The following is a 14,095-nucleotide window of genomic DNA, read 5'->3' as shown; positions in this document are numbered from 1 at the left end:
TTTACCATGCTAAGATGGGACCAAACAAAATATTTATCAGAACCTTCACAAAACTAAAATTCCCAGGGTTATTTTGGGGAAGCCACTGTAATTAAACTAGTCTAAACTTGGCTTTGATTTACTGCATAGGTGGTTCTCAGCTCATAACTTTGCGGTTGTGGAAACAAAGGCCAAGGTTGTACATGATGTATTGCATGCCAGTGTGCCCCTGAGGGTAGCTGGGGCTCACTTTATGAGAATATTTCTAATGCCTGATTCAGCCAGCTCTTTGTTCCAAAACAAGTGTTCAGATAATTTAAAAAAACCACCTGTGTTAACTTGAGCGTTGCAGTATAATTGAGATGGGATTGTGTTTTAATGAGATGGCATTGTAACCACATTGTTTTATGCCTGGCTGAAACTTTATTATGTTTAAAGAGATATTTTTTCCCTTTCAGAATGGGACTGAGCAAGCAGACAGACTGATAGAAAATTCTTCAGTAAAGATTTTGGAATGTGACTAGAAAATCTATAGACCTAAAGTTAGCATCTTATTAACTTGTCAGGCAGTCCAGAGACTACTTAACTTGGGCTTGCTTCCATTAATGAGACTGAAAATGGCAAACAAAGCATTATAATTAGCAATGAAAGACAGGAGGGGTATTCCCTGGTGATTCCAGAAGCATTAAAAAAAAAAGGAGAATAAGGATAAAAATAGCCGTAATAGTCAGGAGATGCTTTCTGATGCAGGGAAAAATGTAATCTGTGGGCTGACATTCAATTGGCTTTGCTGGGAGAAAAACTGCAAAGATCAGGGGCCTGTTTATTCTTGGCATCAGGATATTTGTCTAGACAGAACCTAATTAGCGAAACTTAACATCAGAGGACTTTACTTACAGGAATCAATAGCATTCAGTAGATTGCTGGAATATCTACGCTTCAGTACCCAATTATCCCATTTAAAGACAAGGTGTGTTTACCAGAAATTTAAGACTACAATCTAGTGGTAAATTATATCTATAGGACTTCCATAGCTATATCAGTACAGAACTGTGTCATGAAAACACATTCGTGACCGTAACTGGGATGTTTGGGAACACAGTTGTTCCCAAACATTTTCCCCCTCCAGAGACCACTTGAAAATTGCCAAGGGTTTTGGAGGATCACTTATGGGTTGTTGTTTTTTCTGCTTCTTGTAGCAGTTGTAATGTGCTGTGCTACAGATGCTGTATGATTTTTTATTACATCTCTATTGCATCTTTTATTTCTTATATATTGCATGTTATGTGAATTCCATAGACTTCAAATTGCAATACAATACAAGAAATAAAAGCATCAATAAAAATACAATTAAAAATCAATATGAATATTTACTGTGTGGGATGTACCACCTGCCTTCTTCAACCACAAATCCACACATATGCTGCAGACCAGTTTGCAAAACAACAACAAGCCTATGGTTACGTGAAACATATTCAATAAACACACAAGACATAACCGGCTGTACTTTTGAATTAATAAGGTATACTATTCATTGTATCAAATGTAGATTTCAACAGAATTAGCTCATAAAGTTCAACGGAAAAAGCAGAAGACCCAGTGGATCAGTTCATTCTGTAATCAGTTCATGCATAAGGTCCATATGTGTACAGTGGTACCTCGGGTTACATACGCTTCAGGTTAAATACGCTTCAGGTTACAGACTCTGCTAACCCAGAAATAGTACTTTGGGTTAAGAACTTTGCTTCAGGATAGGAACAGAAATCGTGCTCCGGCGGTGCAGCAGGAGGCTCCATTAGTTAAAGTGGTGCTTCAGGTTAAGAACAGTTTCAGGTTAAGAACAGACCTCCGGAACAAATTAAGTACTTAACCTGAGGTACCACTGTAAAAGTGTCTGTTCCACCTGTCTGTTCTTGAAGTTCAACAATCCACATGAAAGGTTGTTACAGTTCCACAGAATCCTTTCACAGAGTCTAAGACAAGGATTTCTGGAATATTAGGCTTGTTTTGCCGTCCTGAATGCATGAACCGATGCACGAACTGATTACAGAATGAATTGATTCACTGGGTCTTCTGCTTTTTCCGTTGAACTTTATGAGCTACTTCTGTTGAAATCTACATTTGGTACAATGAACAGTATACCTTATTTATTCAAAAGTACAGCTGGTTACATCTTATGTGTTTATTGCAGACCACCGTATAGCAACCCTTGATCTAACACATAATTATCACAGCAGTAACAGTTACTACACTCTAACAATAGTTCTATCTCAAAACACAATTATTCCGATTTATCTTTTTATACAGCACACTTTTTAAATGTGCAGAGATACTCCACAATTGCCACTTTAGTTTAGCATCACAGTTTTCTGTGCCCGTTAACTGAATCTGCCCAGCCTGGATGCCAGCCTGGCTCTTTCTTCTGTCATCATGAATCAAAGCCTAAAGGAACAGCTCGCCATGCATCCATAGTACACTGACAAAACTATCTTCTCTTCTCTTCTTAATAATAGGGGGGAACTACCAAGAGCAAGAACTCAGGGCTCCTTCCATACCACTTATTGAATGCCGCATGAGACCCTGCTTTGCTGGCAATAGAAGCTGTTTAGCTTATTATTTTTCTTGTGGCTGATGGTTAAAGTAAAGGGGGCTTCTTTGTGGGTTGCCATGAATTTGTTTTGGAAATAAAGTAGTGCCAGGAGCTAAGATGTGGAATCAGGAGACTTGAACAAAGACATGATTGCACTAAAAGATCTTCTTTGGGAAGTGTCTTAATCAACCTTACAGTAAAGTCAGGATTGCCATATTTCAAAAAGTGGAAACCCAGACAATTTACGAAAATTCAGTCCGGGCGCCATTTTCAACGGGCAAATCCCAGATATGTCCAAGAAATTACGGACGTACGGCAGCCCTAGGTAAAGTGGAATATGCTTATTCTCATTTCCTACTATTGTTGTCACAGCACCAGCATGTAAGCACCAGGGGGCAGTACTGCAAAGTAAAGCCATGCTGAAAGTCAATTTTGAATTGCAAGTGTTGTTTTCTCCAGTGTTCAGTTCATTTCTCAAAACCAAAAAAAAAGTTGCTCTATGTGCAGAATAAAGCACTGAATCATTAACATTTTTACAATGACATAGTTAATCCTAAACACTGTGGCTTTAAGTATGGTTAAGTATGGTTGAGTCCTAGTTGATACTTGTAAAACTGTTGTGGGCAACCTGCAACCCTTGGGCCCAGTTTCAAAAACCATGTGCAAGTGATGAGGTTAATTCTTGGGCATAGTGTGCCATAGTTTGCTTCTTTCTCGGTCATTTTGCAGCTGCCTTTTGCTGAGCTAAACCATAGCCTGGCTTAGTGTGTCATCTGAACTTGGACTTGCGGATTTTTTCTCCTGGACAAACCACAAGTTGCAATCCATAGGCCAAACTTCAGTTACCCACTTGTGGTTTGTTTGGAGAGAGCTAAACTACGAGCCTGGATTCAGACAACATGCTAAGCCAAACCACAGCTTAGCTCAGCAAAGTGCATCATCATCATGACCAGGAAGGAGCAAAGCAGCTCCAATCTGCTCTCCAGGAGTGCACAAATTTGCTTTCTTGCACTAAGCCATGGCTTTGCTTAACATGGTTTGTGAATGGGGGCAGAGAAAAGAGGTGGTCTTGCCCACTTTTGGCTCTGGTCCCACCTACACTTGTCACGCAGCCACCCCACAAATTAACCCCGAATACAAAAAAGTTGTCCACTTCTGTTTTTAAAGTTCTTACGTGCTACTAACCTGTGGTAAATGCATGGAAGCAGACCAACTGCACTAAGTGTACAAATGTCTACAAGCAGTCACAACAACCCTTTTTTGAGCAGTCACAATCACACAGCAATGGTAAGGGCTACAACAACTGTCACATGGAGGCACCACTCCATACACTTGACATCTCTGTGTGATTTCTACAAATCTACCAACAGCACCATATTCGACCCACAAGCAATTACATGGAGGCGTTAAAATGTTCTCACTGGAGCAGTTAGAAATCTAAGAGTTCAAGAACACCTACCTCTATAGCCTCTTTTTCAGTGTGTATCTTCCTCCCAGTAAGTAACCTACAAAGCAGGAAATAACAGTCCAGTGTCCTTTTAAAATAAACATCTTTTGCTAATTAAAATTTTAGCAATAAAATCTATAGTGCACTTTACTGGGGAATATCATCCTCCAACTTTAAATGAGATAAAACTAATGAACGCCACATTGCACAAAGATTCAAACAGCTTCCCATCAAACTGGTCCTCTAAAACAAGAGACATGGTATAACAAGCCCCTGTGTTGTATCCTTTGTCTTGGATATAGTATTATGGAAGCTCAAGAGTCTATCAAGTAGGGAACTTTTAAGGAAGGTTCTAACAACCTTCTGAGCTACTATAAAACCCTAAGTATAATTCTGGCCTCTTTCTTCACAGCTGGTGGTTGAGGCTCATTCTTTAACCTATTTCTCATTCTTTAATCTATTTCTGTGTCATGTTTTATACAAAAATTCCTTCCTGTAGCACCTTAAAGACCAACTAAGTTAGTTCTTGGTATAAGCTTTCGTGTGCATGCACACTTCTTCAGATACACACATGTTTTATACAGTTCAGTGAATTTATGGGCTGCCTTGGTTCAACAGATAGAGAAACGTTGTTTGCATGGAGTTCTTCCCTTTTGCACTGCTATCATATTTCATTTAATTTATTTCAGGTATTTTAGCTCCTTTTTCTGACACAGTGGTACTCGAAGGAGAGTTCAAGACAAGAAGGTATCATAAATTAATAATTCAAATTTATAACACATTTCTAAAAGTCTTCTTACTATCTTTGGCCAAGGCCTTCTAATCAAAAGGCTCTGAATGTTGTCTTACTAAGGTGTTATTCACTGTGATAAATGTATAAGTTTGCCTTCACACTAACAAATACAAGAAGTTAATCTATGTTGCTCATCAACCCTTGGCATCTTCTAATCCTCTCAGCTAACAGACCCTGTAAAATGATAGACTCAAACAGCATATGTACTCCATGTTGTTTAAACAATCCCAGCCAAACTAATTTAGCAAACTTACCAAAATTTAGATTTGCAAGCACGTGATTTTATATATGGCAAGAAATGTCAAGAATGCATTGAATATTAATTTTAATTAATTACAAAATGCAACTTATCATTTTAATGAGGATAATAATAATAATAATGAAAACAATTTATCCCTACATCTTTAAAAATATATATGAGAAAAGATTTGGTAAGAAAATCAGAACAAGGGCTTAAACTTAAACCGTACAAGGAAATAAAGGATCAGTTCACCGGTTGGCTACAATATCATCAGGTGAATGATATGTTAAAGCAAGATAAAAGAAAAATGGGCTTTGAGGACAAGAAATCAAAATTCAATATAGAAATAATAGAAGGCAAAAACAAAATATTGTCTAAATTATATGACATATTACTGGAATGGCATACAAAAGACGAGGAAGTCAAAGAGGCAATGATTAAATGGGCAACTGACTTCGGCTATAACATCGAGTTTGAAAAGTGGTTGAAATTGTGGAATAGAGACATTAAATTTACGGCCTGTACGAGTTTGAGAGAAAATGTTTGGAAAATGCTCTATAGATGGTATCTTACGCCGGCAAAATTGGCTAAAATCTATAGATCAGAAAATAAGACATGCTGGAAATGTGGTGAAGTGGAGGGAGACCTCTACCATATGTGGTGGCAATGCAACAAGGTGAAGGTTTTTTGGGAAGCAATTTATAATGAACTTAAAAAAGTCTTTAAATATACTTTTCCCAAGAGACCTGAGGCCTTTTTGCTGGGAATTATGGGTAAGGAAATAAAAAATGAAGATAAAAAAACATTTCTCTATGCCACCACAGCCGCAAGAATTATGCTGGCACAAAACTGGAAAACAGAAACTATACCTAACATAAGTGACTGGCAGGTCAAAATGATCAACTATGCCGAGCTAGATAGATTAACAGGCAGAATACGAGACCAAGACGACCAGAAATTTCAAAAAAATTGGAGTAAATTTTGGAAATATATTGGAACGGATATATAGGAGGAACTGGCGGTATTAGAAAAACTTTATCAGCTAATAATTATAAACTTTAATAAACTAATTACGCAACCCGGGATTTATTTGATACTTACCAAAAGGGTGAAGGGAAGTCAAAGGCTAAGGAGAGCCTAATGTTTATATTATTATTTTTTGTATGACTGTATGCTTTCTTTTTGTATAGTATGAAAATAGGATGAATAATTTATGTTAAATTGTTTATTTTTGTATTTGTTAGTTCTTTTTTCTTTTTCCCTGTATAAATTCTGAATAAAAATTTACTTGCAAAAAAAAAAAAAAAAAAAATGAGAAAAACAATACTTACTCAGCCTCAAACTGATTAGGTGTTATTATGTCTGCTACAGGCACAACCTTGTCCTTATAAACTGGAAGAAGATCCTTTGGAACATACTGTAAAGAATAAGAAAAATGATATTGGCTTTGGAAAGCTTAAGCAGATTCTTCATTATTCACAGCTTATTCTAACAAAGTTCAAATCTCCCAAAAACAAATCCACGAATGAGCAGTTCTTCTTCTCAGCTCAAACCAGAAATTGATAAGCACACTGGTAGGAAGAGATTCACAACTATTACTGCACTTGGAGATTTCATATGAGGGACTGCTCAAAATTTGCTACATGCTGGCATCTAAATAAAAATACCGACAATCCCCAGAGGAATACTGTGAATGCCCCAATGTGTGTGTATATGTTTGTGTATGTGATTGTCAACATTTGCACATGAGTGTCAATAGCAGGCATAGGCAAACCTGGCCCTCCAGATGTTTTGGGACTACAACTCCCATCACCCCTAGCTAACAGGACCAGTGGTCAGGGATGATGGGAGTTGTAGTCCCAAAACATCTGGAGGGCTGAGTTTGCCTATGCCTGGTCAATAGTAAAAAAATTCTACACAGTTCCAGCAAATTCTGCTATTCTGCTGCAGCAGAAAGAAAGGCTGCTGTGGCGTGGGGGGGATCACCTATTTTTTTAAGACAAGCTAAAGGTAAAGGTACCCCTGCCCGTACGGGACAGTCATGTCCGACTCTAGGGTTGTGCACCCATCTCACTTAAGAGGCCGGGGGCCAGCGCTGTCCGGAGACACTTCTGGGTCACGTGGCCAGCGTGACGAAGCTGCTCTGGCGAGCCGGCACCAGCGCAGCACACGGAAACGCCGTTTACCTTCCCGCTATAAAGCGGTACCTATTTATCTACTTGCACTTAAGGGTGCTTTCGAACTGCTAGGTGGGCAGGAGCTGGGACCGAAAGACGGGAGCTCACCCCGCCGCGAGGATTCGAACCACCGACCATGCGATCGGCAAGCCCTAGGCGCTGAGGTTTTACCCACAGCGCCACCCGCGTCCCCAATAGACAAGCTACTTTCCGTAAATGGCTTTCCATACAGAGTAACCACCACGCAGTTGCACTTCAAGCAGCCAGCACACCACACACTCCACACATGCAGACAGTTTTCATTCCCTGTTATACTGGTCCAGTCTGTATCTATGTCCTGAAGAAATAGGGTTTCTTTTGGTATAACGTTATTCATTAAGATGGGCCAAGAGTGAGATGATTACCAACCATATAGCCTTCCCCACTCCACTTGTCACCCATCACAGGATCGCATACTGAAAGAGAAAGTTAAAATTGTTAATGCAGATGCAATAATGGCACCGTATAAGAGCACTTTTAAGTATGAAGAGCCAAGAGATCATAACCATGCCAGGCTCATTGAAAACCTCTATGGTAGTTACAATATATTGTTATTATCCTATGCTAGGAAATTGATCTTTGCTAAAAAAAAATACACACACAAACAAAACTTTGTTTGTACAGGATCCATAAAAGGATAGAAGGATTATAGGCTGTGAATCTGTCCAGTAATTTGAAGAGAACACTTCTCATACCTAGAGTGACCAAATGGTCAGACAGCAGCAACTTGAACAGGCCCTCTTAGAACTGTTTGAAAGCGATGTTAACCTATATTGATTCCAGCAAGCAAGGTCTTGTCTCATAGCTCCAGGATATCAGGCAAGACTTAAACAGCTAATGTAACAAAAGTTATTCAGTGACCTTTGAATCTGAATTCTCTCTGGCGAATGCTCCAGCACTCAGTTGCCTCTTTGAAATCAGAGCAGCTAAGTCAAGGCAGCAAGTTCCACTGTAACATCAGAGGAGATCAGTCTCTTGTTGCCAGACAAAACACCCATGAGCTGTGAACTTGCTAATGCCCTTTTATTGTCACTACAGCGCTGCTAAGAGATTTCTCTGATGTCCCAGCTGGTGACATCAAAACTAATTTACTCACAATAAATATCATGATCTATTTTTTATATACTATCAATGCCATAACCACTTTTGCCTTCCCTGAGCCTTTAGAGTTATGTTCAGGAGGGCCACCAATATCTTCTGTCTGTGAGATCTCCCTAACTACATAATGTAAAGTGAATAATTTGTATATTAGAAACTTACCATATACCAAATTGGAGTTCTGTTGTTTTAGCTCTTGAACAATATCAACCACCATTGCAAGGAATGATTTGTCTCTTGTGTAGCCTTTGAAGGGATAAGAGGGGAAATTAAGATTATGTTGGAAAAGTATTTTCCACACCCAATTTCTGTTCAGTGGCAGCAGCTCTATGAACTGGCCTGTAGTTGTCACTTCTATAAACTGGGGTGAGTTTGCTATATTAGAGTTTGTCTGCCTGGACATGTGGAAGGACTCTTAAGCCAATCTTTTTTCATAGGTCTAAGAGATCAAAGCAAAACACAAACACAGAAACCACTATAACCTTCCAAGCAGTTTTTCTGTTAAGAAAAGCATTCTCTTCCTTTAAGGAAAGACAACCAAATTTTCTGTCCAGGATGCAGATCGGCTGTAGTGGTTTTTACTTTCTTCCATGTGTGACTCAGTCATCACAAATTGAAGTGCCACTGGTCACATTTTGATCTTCATTTAGTTTTTCAGCTTTGCCAGTTCAAGTGCAGAGGACTGAGGATGGTAAATGTTATAAATGTATTCTTTATCAAGGGTAGAACCCCTACTTTTGCAAACACACACACGTCAAATGGAACCCTCCCAACTTCTCCCCCCACAACCCCTCCAAAAACCAGAGTGAGCTGAAGGAAGTAATCACAGAAATGTAAAGTTGGAATGGACCCGAAGGTTCATCTAGTCCAATCCCCTGCAATGCAGGAATCACAGCTAAAAAAATCCCTGACAGATGACCGTTCAAGCTCTGCTCAAAACCTCCAAGGAAAGAGAGTGCACCACCTTTCACGAAAGTCTGTTCCACAGTTGAACAGCTTTTACTGCCAGAAAGTTCCTCCTAATGCTTAGTTGGAATCTCCTTTCTTGTAATATGAATCCATTGGTTTGAGTTCTACCCTCTGGAGAAGCAGAAAACAAGCTTCCTCCATCTTCCATGTGACAGCTCTTCAGATATTTGAAGATGGCTATCAAATCTCCTCTCAGTCTTCTCTGCTCCAGGCTAAACATGTCCAACTCCCTCAACTGTCCCTCATATGGCTTAGCTTCCAGACCTTTTATTATCTCGGTCATCCTCCTTTGCACACATTCCAGCCAGAACCTTACATTTTTCCTATTGAAATATATTTTGTTAGTTTTGGCTAAGTTCTCCCATCTGCAAGCTGCAGCCACTCAGATCAAGCACCCACCCATAAGGGGCTTGTTGTGAGGCAAAGTGAATGGCATCTTAGAAACCCTGAATAAATACATAAATTTACTGTATAAGATGGCCGTGAACAGAATAGATGGTTTGCTATTCTGCAAAACCAAATGAAGCAAGAACTCCCCAGCCCCCACCTCTGCTCTTCAACACTGTTGAGTTCTAGAGGGTAATTCAGATGAAATTCAGAGCAAACTTTGCCCTGCCTATATAGGAGTGACCCTTATACATTTTACTCAAGAGTTATTCATTAGTTTAGAGAGATTACTTTAGTGAATAATTTACACGTCTGGTCATCATTCCTCAGAGAGTTTAGAAATATGGCCTAGGTTATATCCATGCCATACATTTAAAGCACTCTTACACCACTTCATGGAGAATCCTGAAAATTGTAGTTTGTTGAGGGTGCTGGGAATGGTAGCTCTGTGAGGTCATCACTCTTAACATACCGGAGCTCCCAGAATTCTTTGCGGGGAGCTATGCCTGTTAAAGTGGTGTAAATGTATGGTGTGCCAGTGACCTTAGTCTTAGGTCTAAACAAGACATAACAAGAGACACTAGGGAGACCTGAGACAAAATGTATTGTGAGGGACAAGGAGCAGCTGCTGCTCTGTGTGTTTTCAAACAACATATAGTACAAAAAATAAAATAAAATGCAATATGATGTCACCACACTCTGAAACTCCCCATTCTCATCCCCTACCAGCCAATTATGTGAGATGGTGGCAAGGAGAAGGCCCGTGTGATATCATCACATGCCTCTGTTTTAATAGGCGTTATAAAGCAAAGAGCACAAAAACAGCAGCAACGCCATATCCCTTATAACAGTGACTTTAGTTCTTTAGTCACAATGTGTGATACTGAAAGTAGAGACCAAAGTCGCCACATGCAGTAGAAGCTGCTAAAAAAAATTATTTAGCAAGCTTGCCTGAACATGTAAACAGAGTTGCAGATAACTGCATTTAAATTTTGATTATTTTATTTGTATATTGTTTACAGCTGCTTTATGCATGCTGCTTAGAGATTCTATGATTAAATAGTTTATGTATTTGTCAATCTAAATAGATAAATAAATAAATTTTATTGCTCTTAGATATTAGATTAGCAATCCAAATTGGGTTCATTGGGATGTGTCTGTGTAGGGTGCCGCGTCCTGAGCCAATATTTTCAGAAACTTTTTATTGTTCTCTCTTCCCAAACAATAAACAGGGCCAAGACAATGAGCAAAAATAAAGATTAAAATGAGAGTTTTAACCTCTATACCCAGCAAGCACAATGTATTAGCCAATGAATGTCTGAAATGTTATTTGTTTCACTGGTGCCATACTCTCTTTCATCAAAGCTTCTTTTTCCCACTTACACACAACTCCCTGAAAATATAGTTCCTCACAACTTATGCTTTCCTGAAAAGCTCTTAATATGGACACAGAGTAATACCTTAAAAATCAACTTTAAATGATATAGACTTTCCAGTCTTGGAATTACCTCAATTATTTCAAACTATACTTTGAAAAAAGCAACCCTGAGCCCAGATAGAAGCAGGATAAGAAATAAAATAAAAATAAGCAATAGTGCAGGTAGAAAAATATTTTAGATGGCCAGCTGTGGTTGGTAAAAGAAAGCAATTCTGTGAAGCTATTCTGTCATTTTGCACATTAAGATTTTCCTCAGGGGGAAAATTAAAAAGGTCTTCAAAACAAATGGAATCTGTTTATGCTGAAAATTCATTGCCACATCAGTGCGATCTCATTCACTTTGTTATTAAATATCTCCTTTACCTCCAAGAACTCCATGGAAACCAGAGCAAGGGGAAATAAACTGTCAGCTGTGCAATACCCTTCATGGCAGAGTAGCCTTTATGGGCGATAATTCTGGACCTGTATCATTAAATTTCCCCGTTATCCCCGGCTTTGAAACCACCTCCCTTCTTGAGGAAGTTATATAAATCAATATGGCAATCAATTTCATCTAGCAAGTTTATAACAAGCCTATTCACTGCAGTAAGGAATACAGAAAATGAAATTTAAAACATATGCACTGTATGCATTGAGGTGAAACTATGTTATTAATAATAATCTGCAGAAATGTGAGCGAGGGTATTTTGCTGGATGCAAAGCTTTATATTACAAGCTTCCTGCTGAGGTGGCCTTTTAAAAATGCTTCTCCTAGAGAGGTAATGCAGACATAACACTGAGTTATCTCTTAACCACGTTTAAGAGATTGAGAGAAGGCCACCTAGGACCCCCTTTGCCTTAAGAACAGCTATGGAATCATTTTACCCTCAGCATACGTATTTCAGGTTCTTTAGTGGCCATGATAACACTCTCGCAAAAATTAAGAAGCTTACCTGTAAGTACATAATCGTAATGATTTACATTGTTCAGTTTCAGTCCTTCATATAGTTCATGAAGTTCATCTGAATTTAACACCTGCCCCTTCCAGTGATCATAACCTGAGCAAAGAAACAGACCAAATAAAGTTACAGGTTGGCTGGATTAAGTAAGACTACACCTAGTGGTGTATTCCTCTGGAACTGGTCTGTACCTTTTTCTCATTTAGACTGCGCTAACCCTTGCTGTAATGTCTCTTTGGGGAATTATCTCAGGTTTGGGGAATTGTGCAGCAGATGGTGGCAGGTAACTTGACAGCTTGAGGAACGGAGACCCATGAACACCCAGCTGGTACTACACATATTGAGGTCTGCAGAGCTACCTTTAGGCTGTCACTACAAAGGTCATTTGCTCAAGACCTCTCCCCTGAGGGATCCTTCATGGCCAGAGGATGTTCACACTAAGTAAAGAATGTAATATAGACTGTGGGTGATTGGCAACCCAATCATTCCTGGTGATGAGTGGAGGAAGAGTGCTGCCTTCACTTTCTGATGGTGTCCACACTACTAGGAACTGTCCCTCTACTCACACAAAGACCCATAGCAGGCTGCAATGTTCAGAAAGCCCTGTGGGGTAGATGGAATCAGGTCATAGGTCATATCTGACCTACAAGACAAAGGTTCCCCATCTAATGACAGATATTTACATCCAGGCCTTTGGGGAAAACTGACGTGTTTCAAGTCAGTTATATTTTTATTGTCTATTGATGATTGGTTTATTGTTTATTTTGAATTCATGTTTGGTGTGTATTATAGTGTTTTGTTAAATTAAATGTTACTGTTTTAATTCCATATATTGTAAACTGCCCTGGGATCTTAACTGATGAAGGGCAGTTTAAAAATGGAATATGCAAATAATAAATAAAGCAATGGCAGTTACAGCCTGAACACTGGAAACAGAGGGAATGATTGACTCCACAGCATCTCCAGCACAATAATCTCATTAAAACTGAGTGTGTATCTGAAGAAGTGTGCTTGCACACGAAAGCTCATACCAAGAACTAACTTAGTTGGTCTTAAAGGTGCTACTGGAAGGATTTTTTTATTCTCATTAAAACTGAAATTGTTGTGGCAGGTTTTGTAGGGGAATGAGTGAGAGCACTAAAACAAGATTAATCTCGTAATTTCTGACCCAATAAATGCATTTTCGAAAGGAAATAAATCAACATTAATAGTCCTGTTATTATTTTGTGAAAGTAACTGGGGTTTTCCAAATATAGAATCAGAGGAAAACCAATCACATTCCACAAGTGAAAGAACAAAAGGGTGTTCCTCAAGCCACCTGAGGCATGAAATCTACCATCTGGCTATAATAATTCCCCACATTAGCTTTGGTTAGGGAGTTCACCCACCTGCTTTCTCTGACCCCTTTTATAAACGTAATAGCATTTTGGTATCTGATGGTACAAAAGTTCAAAGATGAACAGAAGTGGTGCCAAGAACACTTTTGAATAAACTCTGAGAGGGAGGGAAATAGCCAAAGAGCATTCAAGGACACAGTGTCCCATTGTGACTGGCAGGAGGTACTGGGCAAGCAGTAAATGGGTCAGCATACTATAATATGTTATCCTTGGAAACGAAGGTTCAAATTTCCACTCTTGTTCCTCCCCCCCCCCAAAAAAGGGGGGGGAGCATTTTCCTTAATTCTCCAACACAGTTCTGCAAATTTATTAGCCTTGTTCAAATCAGAACTGGTTCTGCAACAACAGGCATCAAGGATAGCTTTGAACATGACTTTAAACCTCTCTACTCTATGGTCTTCTTGATGCCTGGGTGCTGAGCTCCTGATCTGTTGTTAACCAATAAATACAACCATCCTGCCTCCTGGTATTAGGGTAGACCCGTTGCAAGGTTCCTCACACAGAATGCTACAGAGCCAAAACCCACGGGAGGCTACAGAGAATGTCTGAGTTAGCATCAGCATTCTGCAGCGTGCCTCAGTGGGAAATGTTTGGCTGGAAGC

The 14,095-nt window shown here is 39.3% G+C and overlaps 1 protein-coding gene across 1 annotated transcript in view; it reads right to left on the bottom strand.

Annotated features, from left to right (window-relative positions):
• The window catches only part of PDXK (pyridoxal kinase), a 50,040-nt gene that overhangs the window by 12,954 nt on the left and 22,991 nt on the right, over window positions 1–14,095 (bottom strand). Inside the window, exons 3-7 of the mRNA XM_081003788.1 lie at window positions 12,091–12,195; window positions 8,527–8,610; window positions 7,636–7,682; window positions 6,382–6,467; window positions 4,029–4,074 (exon numbers count right to left, since the gene is read on the bottom strand). Coding sequence (XP_080859914.1) covers window positions 4,029–4,074; window positions 6,382–6,467; window positions 7,636–7,682; window positions 8,527–8,610; window positions 12,091–12,195 — 368 coding nt within the window. The remainder of the gene's footprint in view (window positions 1–4,028; window positions 4,075–6,381; window positions 6,468–7,635; window positions 7,683–8,526; window positions 8,611–12,090; window positions 12,196–14,095) is intronic.

Source organism: Podarcis pityusensis, assembly GCF_964106645.2.
Source record: "Podarcis pityusensis genome assembly, chromosome: 4".
Lineage (NCBI taxonomy): Eukaryota > Metazoa > Chordata > Lepidosauria > Squamata > Lacertidae > Podarcis > Podarcis pityusensis.
The sequence above is the reverse complement of the archived record's forward strand: the minus strand, read 5'-3'. Positions and strand labels throughout refer to the sequence as shown.